Here is a 23,469-nt window from a genome sequence, read left to right on the forward strand (position 1 = left end):
ATGATGGCCGTCTCCAAAGGCTTTCCTAAGGATTATATGATAAGACACATCTACCTAGTTAGGTGCTCAGTGTTTATCTTCTCTTTCCTTGACTGCTTTATCTTTACCTTCCCCCTCCTCCTCTCCTTTCTTCCTGAATTATAATTCTTCCTCATCATGCAGATCAGATGCCATTCCCTCTGGGAAGCCTTCTTCTATTTTCCCTGGCAAGCAATCATTTCCAGTATTCTGCTCAGAAGTATGAACTTTCCTCCGTGATCTGATTATTAATTCCTAAATGTCATTGACCTGAAAAGCCACGGTCTCGTTCAACTCTGTATCATCCTGGTGTCAGCACACTGCAGGCACTCCAGAGGCCCTGAGCAGAGAGTGGCTCTGCTTACTGTTCCAGAAAACTCAGAAAGAAACTCCCAAGTGAAACCTTTCAACTTTGGCAGGGGTTACTCTAGGGCTAGTTTTGAACTGTTTGAACCCAGATAGGAGACAGTCATTACGTTGTATCTGATAAAAGGACTAACCCCCAAAAGGTTCCAGAAAATAGCTTAATTTTGTACTGTTCTCATCACAAATTTTTGAGTCAGATAGAAATTGTCAATTTTTGTGATGGTCATTATATTTTAGGTTCCCCTCTCCCATTTTATCTCAAGGTTACTTATCTTTGGTGATAAGTAAATAGTCTAACGTACACTAGTGACGGGATTCCTAACCTCAGAGGCCGAGCATGTTAGACTCTGGTTACGGCTGTGAGAAACAGCTTAGAAGTGAGGCCAAGGTGTTTTTGGAGCTGGTTTTATTGCTTTGTGTTTGAACTGAGGAACTTAGGACAAGTTAGGGAGTTGAAGTCAGAGAGCATTTTCAACATTTTCATTCAGTCTGGTGAACATGTAGGCACTTCAGTGGAGTGTCTGGGACCTTCCAGCAGCTCCTGACTGGCATTCTCTAGAACAGTGTCCCCTGGGTGCATGTTGGGTGCACAGGACCATCTGCTGGGATGGAGGAAAGGTTTTGGAACTTCTCCTCCTAATTTGTTTACCTTGTCCTTTATAAATGTCAACTTTCATTGTTTTAGACTGTACACATTAATTCAGTGGTCCAGCTACTTAATATAATTATAAATAAATATACATATAATGGGAGTATATGCTCAAAAGCTTTTACCAATAGGAAAATGTGACCAAAAAAAAGCTTGGAGATCATTATTCTAGAAGGCAGAAAACAAATGGGATTAATGTAGATTTATCTATATAGAACTACATTTTGTGTGTGTGTCTGTGTGATAACTAATACTTAGTAATAACTAGCAAACATAATGACATTTAATAGAAATTAAATTCACTTTGTAAAAGACCCACATTTACACAGCACAATGTATAAAGGTAGACATTTGTTTTACCTTAAAAATTCATTTATTTATTCTAAATAGGTAAAAAGACCTACATGGTTAAAAATCCAAGGAAACAAAACCGTATAGATATTTTTTTAAAAAGCCCCTCTCCCACTCCTCTAGTTACCCATTTTCCTACCCTGGAAGTTTTAATTTGTTAGAATGAGAAGTGGTTTGAGAATCAAGGCATCGTGGACCCAGTACCTGGCCTTCCACTAACTTTGTGAACCTGAAGAGATTCCTTAAGTTCCTGGGTTTCAGGAATGCTAGCAAGGGTTTTCCTTGAACATGACTAAGCTAATTCTAAAATGTGTTGGGAAGAAAAAAAGGTCCACATTTTCTCAACTATAAAATGGGGGAGTTTAGGTTCTGTACCACTTAGGGTCTACCCAGGAAAACAGAACCCATATCAAATATTTACATCGGTAAGAATTTAATAAAAAGAATTTGAAACGTAGCTGATGGAGGAATTGAGGGCCAAACAGGGAAGAGTGAGAGACCTAGAGTGTAGTGATGGAGGAAGTAACTACCAACCCTAGGCTGGAGAGGTAAGAGGAGGCAATATCACTCAAGCCGGAACCGGGTTCCCCAGGAGCTGAAACCCAAAGAGCTGGGCCACCTTCCATTAGAAGGTGTCCACAGAGCCCTGTTGGAGAAATCACGATGTGCGTATGTGTGTGTGTGTATACACACACACACATGGGAAGGATCATGCCCCTTTGATGAGCAATTTGAAAGACGGAAGCAGCAAGAGGAGAGGGGCCCAAGAGACTGGATTTGCGGGGCTCTCTCTCTCGAGCTGAAGACAGACTGACAAATCCTGTCTAAGCTGAGTGAACGGGCATGGGGGCTCTAGAGCCACTCACCCATTTGGTTCATTGAATACCAAGACTCTCCTAGACTCGGCCAAGGGTTTGTGACCGTGCAGGGAGCCAGTGGGGACTCTTGGAAAGAAATAGGAAAGAGGAGGAAAAGGGGGCAGGGCCTGGGTTGGTGGCATGTTGGGGAGTACCCTCCATGTGCGGGCCATGTCATAAACATTTTGATAACATTCTTTTTTTTCTATTCTTTTAGTCCTCTGGCTTTCTTGCCCAGCTTTCGATATTTTCGAGATATATATATACACAGATATATATATTTTTTTACAAAATAGGGCCAGAGATATGTAACCTTTGAGTCCTGTTCTGAAGTTCTATCACTCTCTTAAACATAATTCATATTTATCTTGTTTATTTTATTTTTTTGGCTGTGCCACGTGGCAAAAAAATCTTAGTTCCCCAACCAGGATCTTAGTTTCCCAACCAGGGATCAAACCTGTGCCCCCTGCAGTGGAAGTGCAGAGTCCTAACCACTGGATCGCCAGGGAAGTTCCCATAATTCATATTTTAAATATTACTAATTTATCCCACTTTTTAAAAAAAAATTTTTATTTATTTATTTATTTATGGCTGTGTTGGGTCTTCGTTTCTGAGCAAGGGCTTTCTCCAGTTGCGGCAAGTGGGGGCCACTCTTCATCGCGGTGCACGGGCCTCTCACTATCGCGGCCTTTCCCGTTGCGGAGCACAGGCTCCAGACGCGCAGGCTCAGTAATTGGGGCTCACGGGCCCAGCTGCTCCGTGGCATACGGGATCCTCCCAGACCAGGGCCCGAACCCATGTCCCCTGCATTGGCAGGCGGACTCTCAACCACTGCGCCACCAGGGAAGCCCTATCCCATTCTTAATAAGATGCAGTCAATCTTAAGATCATATATTTTTAGAAATCCCAAATGTATTAGGTCAGAAAGAAAAGAGTAAAATAGATGAGACTAACACTTTTGAGCCCGGATCTAAATTTATCTCAATAAGGAAAATTTTGAATAATTATTCATGATTAAACAGTAATAGTGAGGGACTTCCCTGGTGGCACAGTGGTTAGGAATCCACCTGCCAATGCAGGGGACACGGGTTTGAGCCCTGGTCTGGGAAGATCCCACGTGCCAAGGAGCAACTAAGCCCGTGTGCCACAACTACTGAGCCTGTACTCTAGAGCCCATGAGCCACAACTACTGAAGCCCGCGCGCAGCAACGAAGACCTAGTGCACCAAAAACAAAAAAAAACAAAAAACAAATCAGGGGAAAAAAAAAAGCAATAGTGAAAATAACCTGATAAGTTCTGTTTTAGGAAATATGGTGAGTCAGATGTCTGGAGAAACCCCCACAGAATACCTGAACATGTGAAATAAAAGGCGAGCATGTTTTAGAATGTATGGCTGAGCTGGCAGGAAAGTAAGGGCTGTCTTTGCAGGTCATAAACAGTAGGTAAGCACAAATCCAGATAGGTAGGGTGGAGCTGAAGCCAGGTCAGCTGGTGGCCTGAAGTCGGGACAGGAGATAAAACTTGGGCACGAATAAGGAAACCTCCACACAAAGATAGGACCCTCAGAAGGCAATACCTACAGTGGGTGAACTAGGGGAAAAACCACCCGAAACAGAGATGGTGGGGCTACTTCTGTGTCTTAGACTTGTTTCTAGTGGAAGGGAAAATAAGAAAAATGTCACCCCCTGAGAACTGTCAACGACACAGTCGCTTTCACTTGGTGTGGCACAATGTAGTGCCCAAATATAGCCACTGCAATAATTCTAGTCCACATGCACTTCTAGAACCTTGCTGCTTCCTATCAAGAGGTGGCATTTCTCTCTTTGAACCTGGATGTGACTTGTGACGGCCTTGACACACAACACAGTCAAAGCGATACTACGTGCTTTCCAAGGCTAGGCCACAGCAGGCAATGCGGCTCCCCGGAGGGCAGGCCCTCTCGCGTACTTGCCCAGGAACCCAGTCACCAGGCTGTGAGGAAGCCCAGGCTACGTGGATTGACCGCATGTGGATGTCCTGGCGCACATCTCTAGCTAAGTCAGGTGATTCCAGTCTCCAGCCTTTGGGTATTCCAGCTGAGGTACTAACCGTCATGGGGTAGAGACAACTGCTCTCTGTCTGAAACCATGAGAGACGAAGTGTTATGATTGTTTTAAGCCACTAAGCTTCAAGATAATTTGTTACACACCATCAGGCAACTGATGTACTTGAGTTTGGGCCCTGAATTTACACTACCTCTATGGCCTGAAAAGTCTCAGTCTAAAATTTCAATTTAGAGTGATCTAAGATGGGTAGTTCCCTTTGCTGCCTGGCTGAAGCAAACATAAACATCAAAATACTATCACAAGTATGGTTCCGTGAAACGTGCTTACAATTAAAAAAAAAAAATCACAAAACACACAGGGAAACAAGTCACTCAGAACGAGTTACTCAAAGAGCAGAGCCAGACACAAAGACTGCAGAAACTGGAATTATCGGAAGTAGATATGTGTTTAATATATTTAAAGAAATAAAAAGAACGTCAAACTATGAGGAAGTAACAAGAGACTGTAATATTTGCAAAAGAAGCTCTGAATATGAGAAACAGCCTAATGGACAAAATTACTAATCATCTCAATATACATGTAAGGCGTTTATTATAAATCTACTAAAGGACATTAAAAAAGGCCAATATAAATGAGGAGACGTACCATGAAATCATAGACAGAAAGACTTCATATTGTAAACTTGTCGATTTTTCCCAATATTGATCAATAGAGTCAGTGAAATTCCAATAAAAACGCCAGCAAGGTTTTTCCTTGAGCATGCCCAAACTAGTTCTAAAATGTATTTGGGGACTTCCCTGATGGCACAGTGGTTAAGAATTCTCCTGCCAATGTAGGGGACACAGGTCTGATCCCTGGTCGGGGAAGATCGCACATACTGCAGAGAAACTAAGCCCATGCACCACAACTACTGAGGCCACGTGCCACAACTACTGAAGCCCGAGCGCCTAGAGCCCATGCTCTGCAACAAGAGAAGCCACCGCAATGAGAAGCCCACGCACCGCAACTAGAGAAAGCCCGCGCACAGCAAATGAAGACCCAATGCAGCCAAAAATAAATAAATAAAAATAAATTTATAAAAAAAATAAAATGTTTGGAAGAAGAAAAGGTCAAAAATGGCAAACACACCCTGAGGAACAACAGATGAGAGGGCTGGCCCTACCAGATACAGTGTTGTAAAAGCTACAGCAGTTAATTGTTGTAAAAGCTACAGTATGATATTGGCACAGGGATGTCAAACTGACTGAAGGGACAGTATACAGATCAGAAATACACGGAGCTCTGACATATAAGAGGTAGCAGTGCAGTCAGGAGGGGAAAGGATGGGCTGAACTGGTTTTCCTGACTCCAGTCTTTCCCTCCAAACGGTTCTCCATATGCCACCAGTATGAGCTTGCTAAAACACAGAACTGGCTGTGTTAATTCTCCAGCACATGCATTCTACTACCTACTGTGGCTTCCTCTCATGTGTATATTACTAGGTACTTCAGTGGTTGCATAAATTGGAGAAATGCTGGACTAAACAAAATTAAATAGGAATTTTTTATAGCAAGACTTCTCCAAGATGTTGATAGTCTAATAAGGACCGTGCACCTCTAAAGGGGGAATAGCACATCTGGTTAATTTCCCTAAACTTGTCAGGTCAAGGTATTAACATTTTTTTTTTAATAGCAGCTTGAGGAACTGGTATTTCGTGGAACATACACTGGGAATCAAAAATGGTTACTTCCCTAACTGATACAGCAGCAAGGCAATGTGTGTGGGTGCAGTGGTTTAGAACAGGAAAGAGCCACTGGGTCCTGGCTCCGCTGTGTTCTAGCTCTTCACTTTGGTCAAGTTACCTAACTTCTTTGTGGTTCAGTTTCCATAGTTAAAAAATGGGAAAAACAAATTATATATACGTGTAATGCCTATCATAGGATTGCTGAGAGGATTAAATGCGCCACTAATAACAAAATGCATTTTTTCCTCCTTCTCCCTACCCCTTAAAACTGGAGATGTAGTTAGAATGAGTTATTCAAATGAGTCCAAGACTTACTTATGCTTTTACTATTGCCCTGAATGGCTTGCCCCATTTCCTGTATACTTAAGTCCTATTTTTAAAGACCAGCTCAAAAGAAAAGCTCTTTGGAGAAGTTTCCTTAATCCAACTCCCTGAAAAGAGAATTGACGCTTTTCCCCATTTTGAGTCCATAGTCTTTTCTCTGTCAATTACAGCTTTCATTATGTTATATCACAAGTTATTAACTTCCTATTTTTCAGGTTAGAATAAATCAGGGAGGTGGGTAATGTTTAGTCCGTACATTTTTTTAAATGAGTTGGGGATTTTAAAAATAATTTAAAAAATTACAAGAGAAAACAATTTAAACAGAAAGTTGGATTCAGAGGAAATAATGAAAGACAACAATGAAGATACTGAGTTTTAGTATGTGTCAAGGGCGTGGTCTTATATTTTTATTGAAAAAAATTTTGATTTCTGGTCCCAACCTACTAAAAAATAAGGAGAAATTTATTAAAGAATCCTGTGTACCTATAATACTTTGTAAATAAAATCCAGGCATCTTGTAACAAATTTTGCTTATAATTTGATTCCGATAGTTGTAATATGAAACATAAATAAAATTAAAAGCAAACAAAAAAATGAGGCCATTACTTGCATATATTTGCAGTTAATATCCTTAATAGCACAAACTGAGAAGAAAAGTGCTTAGATTGAAGTTCTCAATATTTATGAAAAATGGTTTAATCTTACTGGCAACAAAAGATTTTGAAGGAAAAAAATGTTAGTCAAATCAAGAAATATTATACATAAAGAGATTATTTGTAATAGAGATAACCTGGGGGGGGAAAAACCCTAAATATATGTATAATAAGGGATGACTAACTAAATTAAGGTTTATCTGTATGAAACCGTTTAAAAGGCTATATATCTAGTTCTTATTAACATAGGTAAATATTTAAAATATAAGTTTCAGAAGGACATGGTCCTAACCTAGCTTGTTTTCAGTTTTATTCCTAGGGCAGAGAATAAGTCCTGGCAGACAGACTTTTTTTAATTAAAAACGTTTTTTTATGAAGACTTTTTTTTTAAAGAGCAGTTTTAGGTTCACAGCAAAATTGAGGGGAAGGTACAGAGAGTTTCCATAAACTCCCTGTCCTCACACACGTACAGCCTCCCCCATTATCAGCATCTCCCACCGGATGGTACACTTGTTACAATCGATGAACCTACACTGACACATAATAATCACCCAAAGTCCATGGTTTACATTAGGGTTCACTCCTGGTCTTGTACATTCTATGGGCTTGGACAACTGTATAATGACATGCATCCATCATTATATTGTACCATACAGAGTATTTTCACTGCCCTAAGAATCCTCTCTGCTCTGTCTATACATCCTTCCTCTCATCCCAACCCCTGATCCCCACTGATCTTTTTACTGTCTCCATAGTTTTGCCTTTTCCAGATTGTCACATAGTTGGAATCACACAGTACAAAGCCTTTTCAGATTGGCTTCTATCACTTAGTAATACGCATTTAAGATTCTTCCTTTTCATGGCTTGATAGCTCATTTCTTTTTGCCTCTAATATTCCATTGTCTGGCTGGACCACAGTTTATTTATCCACTCACTTACTGAAGGGCATCTTGGTTGCTTCCAAGTTTTGTCAATTATGAATAAAGCTTCTGTAAACATCTGTGTGCAGGTTTTTGTGTGAACATGTTTTCAGTTCCTCTGGGTAAATACCAAGGAGGGCTATTGCTGGATGGTTTGGTAAGAGTATGTTTAGGTTTGTAAGAGACTAACTACCAAACTAACTGCCTTACAAAGTGGCTGAACCATTTTGCGTTCCCACCAACAATGAATGAGAGAGTTCCTTTGCTCCACATCCTCACCAGCATTTGCTGTTGTCAGTGTTCCGGATTTTGGCCATTTTAATAGTGAGTAGTGCACAGAAATCTTTAATAAATATTTGAGAAATTAATGAAAAGGTAATATTCGGTGAAAAATATAAAATCTTATAAAATGTGCTTATTGAGAAAAATCTGTAGAGAAAAAGAACTGGTACGAAACAACCAAATGGGAAAAGAGGTCACTGGGCATTTGTTAAAAACAGCTTTATTGAGGTATGATTTTTACATACCATAAAAATTCACCCATTATATATGTACACTTCAATTATTTCATTTATACAGCTGTGCAATTTCCACCATAATCCAGTATCATGGTCAATTTCTGTTTTCTCATTCCATCTTTTCTGTATGGTAAAGAAGGACTTAATTCCTTGAAAGGCCCCAGTGAAAGCTGGGTGGAGTTGAACTCTAAAATGACCTATCAGATTATTTTCTAGTCTAATGATCTCTCTCTTCAATTTGATACATGCATCTTTCCAGCACAAAGTGGACTGAAGGGCTGATGAGGCATGACACAGCCCACATTCTGTTTGGTCGTTATTCTTGGCCCTCCTGGAACTGAAAAGGTTCCACAGGATACTGATTACAGTCGCACTTCCCAACGCGGATGTAGGTACTGAATGGAAGCAAATGTGAGCTCCCGGGTCCTGCTAGCGGAGAGCGGAGCTCGCACGCTGCCCACGCCTCCCTACGCACCTGGGAAGCCTGCCCTACAGCCCTCAGGCTGGGGCCACCGATTCTCGGTGAAGCGCCCGGAGAAGGGACCTCCAGTGTATTCACCTGGCTCCCTACGACAGAGACCCCTCCGGGAAGAAGTCGACTGAGACAGGTTGGCGCCTAAATGCCTTCCCAGCCCCGGCTCCCCGCGCCCCGCCTACAGCTTCCTACCTGAGGAGAAGCAGAGCAGGGACACCTGGTGCCGCAGGCGGGCCAAGCCTAGAACGGTGGGAGCAAAGAACATGGCTTCATCGTCGGGGTGCGCGGTCACCAACAGAGTCCGGCTTCCGGCTCCCGGCAGGCCAGGCTGCTCCGGACTCTTCATTCGCTCCCAGGAGTCCCAAACCCAGAGGAAGCCCCATGCCAGGACCACCGCCGCCAAACACAGCAGCAGACCCACCACTTCCATGCCCTGAGGACGCACTGCGCCTGCGCAGGAGGGGAGGCGGCCGCCGGGCCGGCTCCGGCAGGAAACCAGCGCTCGCGGAAACCGCGTTCCGAGAGGAAATCCGTCCGGTTGCGCTGCTCCAACGGCCGGAGGCTTTAAGCGTAGGGCTGTGCGCTCTGACACGGACGCCTCCCAGCACCTCTTCACGGGCTCCCGCTACTTTACGCGGCCTTTACGAGCTCTCGTGGCCGCTCGGTTTCAGGGCTGAGCCGACCCCCTTGCCGTCCACACAGTACTTAAGGGGAAGCGTCTGAAAAGAACCCCCAACATCTTCAGTGCGAGTTTCTCCTGTCTTTACGTCACCATTTTATCACTCATTTCTTAAAACCCGGACTTTCTCGTAATTATCCCGGTGAACACCGACTTTGTTTCTCCTCTCTAATTCTGGGATGTGGAGTGGCGGCTTCTCTAACGGAAAAGTATGCGGTGGCGAGGCCCGTCCGGTCAGTTCCTTGGGAGCGTGAGGCCGAGAGCGCACTTGGCGGGCGCGGGGGCCCGGGCTCCTCGGAGGGGCCGGAGGGAGGGCCGGCATCACGGGCGGGTCGGCCTCGCGCGGCCTTTCAGGCAGGCCCGCTGCGAACGCAGCCTGAGCCCGGGAAGCAGCTGCGCGGGTGGCTGCGCGCCCCCCGGGCCCCCGCTTCCCTCCTGCCCTCAGCCCGGGCTCTCAGGCCCGGGGCACGGCCTCGCGTCCTTCCCTTTCCCACGCCCGCGGGGAGTCCCGGGCGCGATGGCAGCGCCCTGGGTCCGCCGCCGGGCCGAGGGGGTACGCCAGGGGGCCGGGAAGCTCGGCCAGCGGAGGGAGTCGGCCTCCCAGCCTCCGGAAGGAGGAGGAGCCGGAGCAGCCTCAGCCGCGGCCGCCGGGCCGGCGGGTGGGGGGGGGGCGGAGGAGAGGGGTTGAATCAAGATGGCGGCCGAGGTGGCGAAGCAGCAGCGGCGGCGGCGGCGGCGGCGACTGGAGTGAGCGCCCGGCTCGCCGCGCCGACCAGCGCCCGGGCAGGGTCGCGCGCGGGGCCGCGTCCTGCCCCTCAGGCCCGGGGCCGCGTCGGCCGCCGCGCTTCGTCCGCTCCCGGTGAGTAGGCCCGGCGCCCTCAGTCCGGCCTCCGGGCCCCCGCTAGCCCGGGGCCGCCGAGGGCTCCGGGGCACCGGCCGCGGGGGAGGCTTTCCGGCCGGCGAGGGGCGTCGCGGGCCCGGCGGCTCGGGACCCGCCCAGCCGCCGGCCTCTTGCCCTCGGCGGCCGGGGAGAGCCGGGCGCGGCGGGGAGCGGGGCCGGGCGAGCGGGGGAGGCTCGTGGAGTTTGGAGGAAGAATGGGCTGCGGCCGGGCCGGGGCGCCCAGGGTGTCCTGCGGGGAGCGGGCTGCGGGGCCCGAGGCGGGCGCGGGCCGGGGCCGCGGGGGGGGCCGGCGCAGGTGGCGGCCTGCTCTCCCTCCGGGGCGGAGTTGGTGGCTGCCCGGGAGTGTGCAAGAGGTCAGGGCGGGTGACAGCGGTGGACAAGTGCCTGAAGAGCAAACTAGTTCACCTTTGCGACCAAACCACTTGGGGTGTAATGGCGAAGGGAGGGCGGGGGAGACGGCGGAGATCGGAACCCGGTACCTTCTGCCTTTTACCGTTGCTGTTTAGTGTGAATTCTCTTTTGGGGGGAGGAGGGATTCGAGAAACTGTAATTGAGAAGTCAGTCTTAGTGGCGAGGAGACTGAATTCTTCGAATTAGCCGGATTAGGTATAGTCGTGTATTAAAGGTGTGGGTGGGAATAGGTGATATTTGTGAAAAGTGTTTGCTCAGAAAGTGTCAGTTTTCTTTTACCGATGTTGCATGCTACAGTGCCGCTTCTCCAGAGTTACCCTTGGAGAGTAGAGGTGTGGGTAATTCTAATCTTTGGGATTAGTGTTTTCACCTGCATCAGATTTGCTTCCCCAAGTATATCCTAATTGTACTGAAATTTACATTCCTTGCGTGCACCTTGGTGAGGCGGTGACTGGAGGCGGAACGTGGCGTAAAGAGCAACAGGCCTGGGATTTTAAAATGCCTACAAATATTCATTCATTCGTTCAACATGTCGTGATCAATAACTGCTGCTGATTGGTCACATGTGACTCTCTCTTGGATAACTGAAGAGTTGATGGCATTATTTAATTTTTAATAGTTTTTGAAAATGTTTTGATGTATCCTTTCATAAAAATATTTATTGGCAGAACTAACTTGCCCAGTCTCAGGAGCAGACCAATTTTAGAATATTATTTCGACATGGGTGAAGATTACAGAAGAAATAAGCAAGTTGTTGCAGAAAGAAACATTGTCTTTATTTTCTCATTCTGTTAAAATCCAGTGGAGGTTTATTTATTTATTTTAATATTTATAGTACACAGTTGCTTTGCCTTGCTTTAAGCACACCTGTTAATGGAAATCAAGGTTAACACACACACATGTATATAAATAATATGCACATACATACATAAGGATGTGATTACTTGCAGTACCAAAATACTCTTTCCTTTTACAAAAGGCTTGCCATATGTTGGACTCCTACCCCAGAGAAAATATAATACAAAGAGTCCTGATTCCTCCTTTAACTGTGTCATTTTGGAACATGATCAGTCTTTCTCTGCTTGTTTCCTCATCTATGATAGCAGGAAAACATCTGCTCTCCTAGGTTGCTGCTGTGAGCCTAAAAGAGCTGTTATGAAATTGCTTTACAGAGATTGAAAAGGTTATATTTCGGTGCCAGAGTAACAGCTCCCTCTTCTCTCCTGAAATACTTTAGCTGCATATCTCCTCTCATGGCATTTACACTTTCTACCTTGTATTTAGGTACCTACCTGTTTTATCTCCTATTGAGGGCGGAATGGAGCCTTCTCTGACTTTATCTTGGAGGCAATGCCTAGGATATTGACACTGCAAATGTTTATTGAACGAATAAACATTGTATTCTAATTAGGGAAATGTGTTCGCATTACAGCTTACCAAATACACCTGCTAACCTGCTGTGACATATTTATATAGCTGTGATTCTCTCCATGACCTATGAGGAATACATTTTAAAAAAAATTATTTATTTATTTTTGGCTGCATTGATTGGGTCTTTGTTGTTGCGCGCGGGCTTTCTCTAGTTGCGGCGAGCGGGGTGGCTACTCTTCGTTGCGGTGCACGGGCTTCTCATTGCGGTGGCTTCTCTTGTTGTGGAGCACGGGCTCTAGGCGCACGGGCTTCAGTAGTTGTGGCTCACGGGCTCAGTAGCTGTGGCTCGCGGGCTCTAGAGCGCAGGCTCAGTAGTTGTGGCGCACGGGCTTAGTTGCCCCGCGGCATATGGGATCTTCCTGGACCAGGGCTCGAACCCGTGTGGCCTGCATTGGCAGGCGGATTCTTAACCACTGCGCCACCAGGGAAGCCCAGGAATAAATATTTTTTAACTGGGTGTCTTGTTGGATTTAATCATATAGTAAAACTTAAGAATTTGCCCTGCCCACATAATTTTTTAAAAAAGCACAGAATGCTCAAAATTAACTATCTTTGAGTTTGAGTAAAATTTGTTCCAAGGCCAAGCATATTTGGATTAATAAAGTTGTTTTTAAGCTTTTTTTTTTTTTTTTTTTGTAAATTTTGTGAAGTGGGAGATTGTCTTGCCATTGTTATCTGCAGGAGAAAAGCAGAGGCCTTTCAATATGCCAGGGATTGATGTAGGTAAATGTCAGGCTATTTGTTACTCAGGTTTTTTGTGTTTGTTTTGTTGTTCAGTTTTAACTGTATTTTGTGACCTGTCTTTTTTTTTTTTTTTTTGTGACCTGTCTTAATTGCAATTTCAAATTCTTAACTGATGCCTGAGAATGGTAGAGATCTCAAATACTTAGTTACTTCCTTGTGTTCATTTACTTCAGAGACTGGATTTTACTGGAATACGGTACAAAGGTTGTCAGAATTTATTATGTCTGGACTTATCTGTTGGTGTGTAGTTCATTCACTTGTTCAACCAGTGTGGCATGCTGTATGTTTACAGCATGTTACTAAATTCTATAGAAGTATAAAGTTGACCAGATCAGTTACATGCACAAAGAACTCAGTCTGTAGATTGATACTTTGTCCTTTTCAGGTTTAATGTTGCAAAAGTACATTTAGATAGAATATTATTATTATGTTTCCTCCTAGGAGCCATGCATCCCCACAGCCTCATACTCCTTGACAGTCAGGTCTAGAGCTGCCAATTCCAGCCTCCTCTGACTTTAAGCCCAGCTTCTCCTGATCAGTCCAGCTCCAGGTGACTTGGCATCTCCTGTCATGCTGCCCTGTCCCTTTAATTGTATTATTGATCTAGTATTTTTATTTTATGGCTGTTTAATTTCCCCGGTGTTTATGGCCTATTTTCCCCCAACTAAATTGTGAGGATCTCTGAAGAGCAAAGGTCTCACATTTCTTTGAGTTTCTTAGTGCATCTGGTTTGAAGCCATGCCAGTATTGCTGCTCAAAAAAGTTTGAGAATTCTATCTTAATAAATAGCAATTTAATAAAGAGTATCAAATCTTGTGTTAGATACCCCTAAAAAAAAAAAAAAAGAAAGAAAACATTGGTTTTCTATCAGGACTCCTTAGGAGTATTGAAAAGCTATGAAAGCTTCTGTCATGTAGCAATAACTGTATGTAGAGCATCTGTTTTTTATTTTGGTATTATTGTGGTGGTGGTTTTCCTTGAACATTTTTACTGTTCTACCATTTTTTTCTACCCCAGAAGCTTGTAAGCTTGTGTGGTCAAAATATTACTTGGATATTACTTGGATTGTTTTCAGATACAACATTTTTTTTGGGGGGAGGGGCTCCTCTTTGCATGTGAAAATGAGACCATACAAAGCCATGAGAATGTTCCTGGGGAGCTCTTCAGTTTGATTCTTCCATGTGTGCTGCTGTTACTTTTATTTAATAATAATCTCAAAGACAATCTAAATTGGTTAAAATAAAATGCTCATAATTTATAGAGTTACAGAATGTAGAGTCATGTAGATTATCTAGTCTTACTTGTTTTACTGGTGAATAAACTGAGGGTCACTGAATTGAAGGGGTCTGGCCTAAATTGTTACTGTTGGCCAGTAGCAGAATCCAGTCTTCTGCCTTCCAGGGTAGCTCCTTCTGGGACACCATATAATCCATGGGATGAGTCAATGTGATGATTGACTACTACTTAAAACAAAAATTGGGGTGGGTGGGGAATGAGTGGTAAGTCACTCAGCTTAGATATTGAATGTAGGTACTTCCCTAACTTTACATTTCTGCAGTGAAAATATAGCTTGAAAAAAATTGGTATTGGTCTACATTAGTAACATGATCACCAGGAATTATTTGTCTCATTTTTTTTTTAAATTTTTATTTATTTATTTATTTATGGCTGTGTTGGGTCTTCGTTTCTGTGCGAGGGCTTTCTCTAGTTGTGGCAAGTGGGGGCCACTCTTCATCGCGGTGCGTGGGCCTCTCACCATCGCGGCCTCTCTTGTTGCGGAGCACAGGCTCCAGACGTGCAGGCTCAGTAATTGTGGCTCACGGGCCTAGTTGCTCCGCGGCATGTGGGATCTTCCCAGACCAGGGCTCGAACCCGTGTCCCCTGCATTGGCAGATTCTCAACCACTGCGCCACCAGGGAAGCCCCTATTTGTCTCATTTTTAATCTGCTATGATGACTGTCTTCTTAAACAGAAATGTCTTTAAGGTTATCTGGACCTACTGATGTTTCATGGAATTTAAGTGTTACAGTGATGGAAATTTTATTATGCCAATGGTTAGGTACCTCTGAGATACAAATAGATAGGTTAAATTATTTTATATATTAGTTACTGCTTGCTTCACTTACTCTCAAACTTCTGGACATTTTTTTAAAGTGTGAGAAACTTCAATTGTTATATGAAAGCTTAGATAAATAGCGTAAACATGAACTATCTTTTTAATGCCATGTTGAAAACTAATATATAATGTTAGTTTTCGATAGGTACTCATGCCATAAAATTTATTTTAAAGGAAAAGGCGTAGTATTCTTTTTAAACTAATGTCCTCACGTGAATACTGAAGCATGGCATGTGTGTTTTTAAATAAATTTTATTTTTTAATTTATATTTGGCTGCGTTGGGTCTTCGTTACTGCGCGTGGGCTTTCTGTAGTTGCCACACGCGGGGGCTACTCTTCATTGCGGTGCGCGGGCTTCTCACTGCAGTGGCTTCTCGTTGCGGAGCATGGGCTCTAGGCTTGCGGGCTCAGTAGTTGTGGCACACGGGCTCAGTAGTTGTGGCTCGCGGGCTCTAGAGCGCAGGCTCAGTAGTTGTGGCGCATGGGCTTAGCTGCTCTGCGGCACGTGGGATCTTCCTGGACCAGGGCTCGAAACCATGTCCCCTACATTGGCAGGCTGATTCTTAACCACTGTGCCACCAGGGAAGTCCCATGGCATGTTTTTTTATTCCACTTGGGGTGTTAAATAATATGCCTCTTTTGTGTTGCATTAAGAAGGGTTGTTTTTTCCCATTCTGTGCTCTTTTCTGGAATGCTATTTCCCTACCTTACTTTTCCAAACTCTACCGCACCTACATACTGCCTATTTTTTGAGGGGTTTTGAGCACATATCACTTCATCCAGGAAGTCAGTCTCCTCCTCCTCCCTCTTCTCTGAAGAAAGTGTTTTATGGTCTGGAAATTCTTAATGCCTAACTTATGCCTCTGCTATAACGTCATAGTTATTTATGCGCATGCCCGTTTAGTCCCCACTAGACCATAAGCCCATTGTGGGCATGTCTGTGTCTCAGTTATTTTTGATCCTTCCCCTGCCCCCACTCCCAGAATAACACTCTGTCCCCAGGAATGGTGTAGTAGAAATTTGTTGAATGCATAAAAAGCAGCTCAGCTGCTGGAGTTACTTGGTGCAGCTGTGGAAGCCAACGGATACACATTTGGGAACTTGATGATGAATAGTTTTTGGAAATAAAAAAACAGGTAGAAATTCACCAGTGTCAGTGAGATAAAATATCTGTTATCAGTGAATTATTAAAGCATTCCTTTAAAAAAGTATTTCTCTCAGTTTACTGGGATTTTTGGGAGAAAGAGAAAGTAAGCGCAGAATCAGTTCATCTCAGATTATTTGTATTTCCAGGTAATGTTAGAACAAAAATGGGTTAATTTATATATGCAGGGAACTTTGGAGTTCAGTGCTAGGGAAAAAATGTGAGTTAGGAATAGTTGGTTTATAGGATTATTATAAAATCCCTTTGAAGGGATCCCTTTGAAAGAATAGTACTTGATTAGTTTCATATCAAAAATTAAATTTTTGAGTAGATTAGTCAAGAACAAAGGAAGAGAAGAGTTAAGATTACCAAATTATTTTGATCCCCGCCTCCCGCCGGCAGTTTCTACTTGAGGAATAAAGTTTGGGGTGTTTTTCTGGTTTTTTTTCTTCGTTACACATAAACTGAAATTAAACCAGAATAAATTGAGGTTACATTTTTTTAGGAAAATTTGACTAAGTTGTTAGGAGGGTCACCTTTATGGTTAGAGATTGCCTCCCCCCCCATACTTTACTTAACTGATAGGCTCTTTTCTTGACATTTTTGTTGTCATACACAGTTTAGCATCAGAGTAATCTGTTTTCGGCAGTTCATTTCCCTTGGCAATAGCACAGGGATTTGTATAATTTTGAAATGTTTTAAGTAGTAATCATCATGCCTTTGAACTCCTGTTCAAAGACATTTAACTTTGTATTACTTTTGATTAAGTTCTTTTAATTTAGTTTGGAATAACGATAACTTTTAAGTATTTGGAATGAAACCAAAACTTGTGCTTTCTAGGAGTTACAGCCTGAAATATACACAGTGTAAATATACCAGAAGTAGGGAGTGTGTAGTCCATTAACTGAGTGTGTGAGTGTGAGAGAATGGGGTGGGGCAGGAGGAGCGAAGGGGAGAGGGCATAAACTGAGCAGGAGGGGAGGGGTGGAAGAAGTTACTCTATATTTACACAAAACCATTTTAATGAGTGAAGGGGGATATGTTATTTTGAAATCTTTACTTGTCTTTTATTTACTATAAGTAATACATTATTTTACAGAAGTGCAACATGGAAGTATATAAAGAAATTGAAAGCACCACTTCCTAGATGTAATTTGCTGAGTGTTGTGTATTCGTTCAGGTTTTTTTTTTTTTTCTGTGTGTATGTAATTTTCTGTATTATGGGACCATGATATGCTGTTCTTGTGTATACTGCTGTTCCATGTTGGTATTTTTAGAGCTACTTCTGTCATGAACAGTTACATAGTATTTCACTTATAAAAAGAAAACACTATAATTTGTTTAATCAGTTTCCGGCCAGTAGTGTTTTGTCAGAAAAACAAAGCTGTAGTGAATTATTTGTGTGTGTGTATGTATGTGTATTTATTTTGTATATTTATGCAAGCAGCTTTGTAGCATAGATTTCTAAAGTAGTGTTGCAGATATGTGAATAGTGTAGATTTGGATGGATATTGTCACAGTGTATGGGTATGCTCCAGACCCTGGCCAGCACTGGATATTACACATTAAAGCATTTTGCCAATTTAAGAAGTGGAAAAAGGGACTTCCCTGGTGGCACAATGGTTAAGAATCTGCCTGCCAGTGCAGGGGACACAGGTTTGATCCCTGGACCAGGAAGATCCCACATGCCGGGGAGCAACTAAGCCCGTGCACCACAACTACTGAGCCTGTGCTCTGGAGCCCGTGAGCCACAACTACTGCAGCCCGAGTGCCTAGAGCCCGTGCTCCGCAACAAGAGAAGTCACCGCAATGAGAAGACCGCGTACCGCAACGAAGAGTAGCCCCCGATCTCTGCAACTAGAGAAAGCCCACGCACAGCAACGAAGACCCAATACGGCCAAAAAATAAATTAATTAAAAAAAAAAAGTGGAAAAAAAAAGTGATTCTAATTGGCCTTTATCAATTGCTACTGACGCTGAACATTTTTTAATGAAGGGAGTTGTATTTCTTTTAGAAATTACCTGCTTTTGTTCTTTGGTTATTTTTTGATGGGATTATTGGTCTTTTTCAGATTGATTTGAAGATCTGTTTACATATTAGGGTATTCACTTTTTACGTATGTGCACATCCCCCTACCCCCCAGCTGTTCTTTTGTAGTATTATGTAGTCAGATATATCCAACTGGGACTGTGCTGGCTATGTGACCTTGGGCAGATTGCTTAACCTCTCTAAGCCTTAATTTCCTTATTTGTAGAATGGAAATGGAGATAATGTAAATAACATTTAGCATAGTGGCTGGCACATGGTAAGTAAAAATTCTAAATGTTAGCTGTTTTCATTATTGGTCTGTATATGGCTTCTGGGTTTCATGCTCTGCTTAGACCTTCCTTAGTCTAAAATTTAAAATATTCATCCATCTATTAAACTGAAAAAGCAAAGTGAGGAATATTAAGTATAGTATGCTACTGCTTGTTTTAAATTTATTTATTTATTTATTTATTTATGGCTGTGTTGGGTCTTCGTTTCTGTGCAAGGGCTTTCTTTAGTGGTGGCAAGCGGGGGCCACTCTTCTTCGCGGTGCGCGGGCCTCTCACTGTCGCGGCCTCTCTTGTTGCGGAGCACAGGCTCCAGACGCGCAGGCTCAGTAGTTGTGGCTCACAGGCCCAGTTGCTCCGCGGCATGTGGGATCTTCCCAGACCAGGGCTCGAACCCGTGTCCCCTGCATTGGCAGGCAGATTCTCAACCACTGCGCCACCAGGGAAGCCCCCTACTGCTTGTTTTAAGGGGGAAAAATAGTGTGTACATATTTGCTTTTATATCATAGAATATTTCTGGAACAAAACCTAAGAAACTGGTATTCCTTGTTGCTTGCTGTAGGATGGAGAACTGAGAGGCACATGAGTGAGACACTTGATTGTATTTGTTTTTTTTTTTTTTTTTTTGGCCGTGTTGGATCTTTGTTGCTGTGTGCAGCCTTTCTCTAGCTGCTGAGAGCAGGGGCTGCTCTTCGTTGCGGTGCGCTGGCTTTTCATTGCGGTGGCTTCTCTTGTTGCGGAGCATGGGCTCTAGGCGCGTGGGCTTCAGTAGTTGTGGCACGTGGGTTCAGTAGTTGTGGCTTGCAGGCTCAAGAGCGCAGGCTCAGTAGTTGTGGTGCATGGGCTTAGTTGCTCCGCGGCATGTGGGATCTTCCTGGTCCAGGGCTCGAACCCGTGTCCCCTGCATTGGCAGGCGGATTGTTAACCACTGTGCCGCCAGGGAAGTCCCTTGATTGTATTTTTAAAACAAAGAAGTCTTTAGATTTTAATTTTTTATTGTTTCTTTTTTTTTTTTTTTTTGCTTTGCCTTTCTTCCTTTTCCTTTTTTAAACTTCTAATTTTTGGGGTCCATCTGGAATTCATTTCTAGTATAGGACATGAGGTAGACCTATATTTGGGGGGGATAGAGGTGTGTATGTTTTTTCCCCTGAAGTAACCAGTTGTGTCAGCACCATTTGGTGAATAATCCAGCCTTTGCCCCAGTTAGCAGATTTGCACCTTTTATCAATTTACTAAATATGTTTGGCACTGTTTCTAATCTGTTATGTTTTCTTGATATATGTTATCATATCCTTTAAATTACTATTGTTTTATAATTTTAATACTGGTAGGGTTAGTCATCTGTTCATTACTCTTTTTTTTTTTTTTTCAGACTTTGGCAATTCTGGTCTATGTATTCTTCTGGATGAACTTCAGAATCATTCTGTGAGGTTCAAAAAGAAATCTTGCTGAGATTTTTATCGGGAATACTGAATAGTGATTGGCACTATTGAATTCATAGGTTAATTTTAGGAAAATTGACACCTTTGTGTACTTCCTATCCTTTTGTTCAAACAGACTTTTATGTTCTTCAGTAGATTTTCAAACTTTCCTTCAAATAAGTTCTGCACATTTCTTGTTTCTCTTGTCCAATGAATATAGTAGGGAATCACACAGGGAGTTTATATTCTAGTGGGGGAAGACAGTATAAGTAAAACAAACGACTGCATTTCAGATTATGATTAATCTGTAGAAGAACAAAAAGGGTAACTGGAGGGTGGCTGGGAAAGGCCCTTCTGAGAAGATGGCATTTGAACTGAGACCTAATTTTGAGGAGTCCTCGGCCCCAAGGGTGAGCCAGGAAGAGCATTCCAGGCAGAGAGTAAAGAAGGACAAAGGCCTGAGTCAAGGAAGGGCCTGGCCCTGGGTGAGGGAGCTGGAAGGAAGCTCCTTGTGGCCTCCTGAGCAGTAGGGGGGGTGGGGGTCAGGGGGGAGCTCCTGGGCCACAGTGAGGAGTTCAGATTCTGTTTGAAGTGCGTGGCAGCTCCTGAGGAGTCTTGAGCAGAAGAGTGATGTGTTCTGACTTATGGTTTAAAAAACATTTGGCTTTTTGAGTGGAGAAAGTATTGAAGTGGGAAGTCCAATTAGGAGTTTCTTGCAGCAAGAGATGAGGATGGGGGTAGTCAAGATGGAGAAGCATGGGAGGCTTGGGGGCGGGGCATGGAAGGAAGGCTAGGACTTGCTGTTGGAATGGGTGTGTTGAGAGCTAAGAACTGTTAGGTGCTGGGGAGGCCATGTGTGGAAAGAAGAGATGGTCCCTGCCCTCACAGGTCTCTGATGGTTTTGTTTATTATTATTATTATTATTTTTGTATAGAATTCAGTACCTTTTAAGTCAGTTGCTTTTTTTCTACTTTATTTTGGTATATACCATAGAAGTAGAGTCTGTTCATTAGACTTGTTTTATTTTGCTTCCTAACCTTTAGCAGCCTCTCTTAGCAGGTCAGAGGGGAGGCAGCAAAACATTATCTTTAAGATAGCTCTGAGCTAAAAAAATTACCTTGAAGAAGGTACTTAGCCTCTCCAAAGCCTTTCTTAGGGGTAGTAGTAGAACTAGTGGTTTAGGTGAGCTCGTGCACACCATGCTCTTAGTACACTGCCGGGGATGTAGCAAAGGCTCAATAAATGGTGACTGTTTGTTATTCTCCTTAGGTATTGTCATGTCCATTAATCCCAAGCATCCAAAGTTAAAAATTTTCTGATCTCAATACCCTGTTCTTTGTTTGTGTTGATGGAGGAGAGGGTTGGTAAATAGTTGTCCTTTTTTTTTTTTTTTTTTTTTTTAAAGTCTTTATTGAATTTGTTGCAGTATTGCCTCTGTTTCATGCTTTGGTTTTTTTGGCTGCGAAGCATGCGGGATCCCAGCTCCCCGACCAGGGATCCGACCCGCACCCCCCGCACTGGAAGGCGAAGTCCCAACCACTGGACCGCCAGGGGAGTCCCAATAGTTGTCCATTTCACTTTGAAATGTATTCATTCTTATAGCTGGAGTGAATATTGCTCAGTTTAGAGAATTAGGTCAGTACAGTGCCGCTGTGCCACAGGGTTCTCAGTCATCTGCCTGCTGCCGTCTGCCTGCTGCCGCTGTCTTTGGAAACTTCTCCTTTCTCACCTTAGGTAGGGATAGAGTAGTGTTGTTGTTTTCACTCAAGAATTATTTATTGAATGTCTGTATTCTTAGATTAATCAAATGATTATGCCCATATTAATGTGTTCCTTTCACTGTCATATTTTATCGGGGGTAGGGTAGTCTAAAATGTCTTTTTCTTTAGCTCCCCTTAATCTGTCTTCTAAGTGAGATGTCATTATGTCAAAAGAGGCCACAAATAAAACACCTTGTTAATGACATTCCCCCAGAGTAACTCCTCCCCGCCCTGCAAAGGGAAGAATGCTTTAGATTATTATACGGGAGAAATTCTGTTCCAGTTTAGCACCACTCTGATCTCATACAAATTACAGAATCCACTTGGATGGTTCTAGCCTCTGTCTCCTCTCCTGGAGGCTGGACCCCGAGATAGGCTCAGATGGGCTTTCTCCAAACCTTCACCAACCGAGAGACTCTTAGGTGGTTGGGATATCCCAGGGGGTGGTCCTTAGCCTCTCCCTGCCTCCTGGGCTTTTGGAGTTGGGCTAGAGCTGAACTGCTTTGTGAGAATTAGTGAGACCCGATTTGCCTCAGTTTAGTATCCAGTGTTTGGCACCTGCAGTGTCATAGAGGCCATTCCCCTATGCCATACTTTTGTATCGAAAAGTATTATTTGATAGTTTAAAAGAAAATTGAATTGTGTCCTTTTCCTGCTTTGGTGAAATGTGGACTTCACCTCTGTTGTGACCCTTGGTGGAGTCATTCTTGCTCATCTAAAGAGGCGTCTGTAGTCCTTCCACAGCGAAGTATATTTTTAGCTCTTTTTCCAAGACAGATTAGGCCACCTTGAAAACCTATCCAAGTACATTTTGATTATGCAAAGATTGTAGGCCAAAAGCCAGGAGTTCCTGGGGAGAAAGGATTTGTTTTTTTTGTTTTTTTGGTGGTTTTTTTTTTTTTTAGGATTGCATTTGAAATTTTGTTTTGCAAGATAAGTTTCCGGTTGAGTAAATTTGTGTGTGAGTATGTGTGTCTTTATTATGTTAATATGGGAAGATTCAAAGAGAAATTTAAATAGACTGATTTCATTTTACTGTATTTTATTATCTGTTTGCAAAATGTTGGAGGCTAGTTCTGAGTTTATCTCCAAAATTCAGATAAAATGTGTGCTCGTCACTTATAACAATGACATCTGGTTTTAGTATATTATTTTCATCCTAGAATACAATTATGTATGTTTATGATACGAGGTTGTTGCACGTAAAACCTTGACCAGTTTTCTTAAACATTTCACAGAATTTTTATAGTCCATGAGTCAAGCATGTAACTGTGAGTTAATGAGTTTTGGAGCTATGAACTGAACTTAAAATTGGAAACTGCCATTTAAGGTTTTCCCTTCCCCTTCAGCCTCCACTTTAAACCGATTCTTTTACTTCAGTTGTTTTCAAACTGTCAAGTGTTCTGTGGAGGTGTCTTGGTGAGCCAGGACTGGAGTGAGGGTCGGAGGCAGGACGGGGATGGGGAGGGGGCTGAAAAGGCAGATTTAGGTTCCCCGTTCTCCCTGAATCAGAGTATTATGTATTTTTTACATTTGGTTTCCATGTAAGATGTTTGGAAAGAAAGAGCACTGGTTAAACAAAGGTCTGAACTGTTGTGGTGTGTCTTGTGGGTAAGTTTTGAGGAAGGAGGTCGTGGTGGGCTCCAAG

At 43.2% G+C, this 23,469-nt stretch overlaps 2 protein-coding genes across 5 annotated transcripts in view; one reads left to right on the forward strand and one right to left on the reverse strand.

Moving 5' to 3' along the window:
• The window catches only part of PIGL (phosphatidylinositol glycan anchor biosynthesis class L), a 52,721-nt gene extending 42,559 nt beyond the window's left edge, over positions 1 to 10,162 (reverse strand). For 2 of the 3 annotated variants that reach the window (XM_036835433.1, XM_036835432.1), the window contains exon 1: positions 9,092 to 9,367. In XM_036835433.1, coding sequence (XP_036691328.1) covers positions 9,092 to 9,329 — 238 coding nt within the window. In that variant the 5' untranslated portion in view covers positions 9,330 to 9,367. Of the gene's footprint in view, positions 1 to 9,091 lie in introns of all 3 variants that reach the window. The other variant, XM_036835431.1, reaches the window with a different exon arrangement.
• A 148-nt stretch (positions 10,163 to 10,310) lies between these two features.
• Positions 10,311 to 23,469, forward strand: part of NCOR1 (nuclear receptor corepressor 1) — a 149,399-nt gene continuing 136,240 nt past the window's right edge. For both annotated transcript variants that reach the window (XM_036835424.1, XM_036835425.1), the window contains exon 1: positions 10,311 to 10,437. The gene's annotated coding sequence lies outside the window, so the exon portion shown is untranslated. The remainder of the gene's footprint in view (positions 10,438 to 23,469) is intronic.

This window comes from Balaenoptera musculus, chromosome 20 (assembly GCF_009873245.2).
Source record: "Balaenoptera musculus isolate JJ_BM4_2016_0621 chromosome 20, mBalMus1.pri.v3, whole genome shotgun sequence".
Lineage (NCBI taxonomy): Eukaryota > Metazoa > Chordata > Mammalia > Artiodactyla > Balaenopteridae > Balaenoptera > Balaenoptera musculus.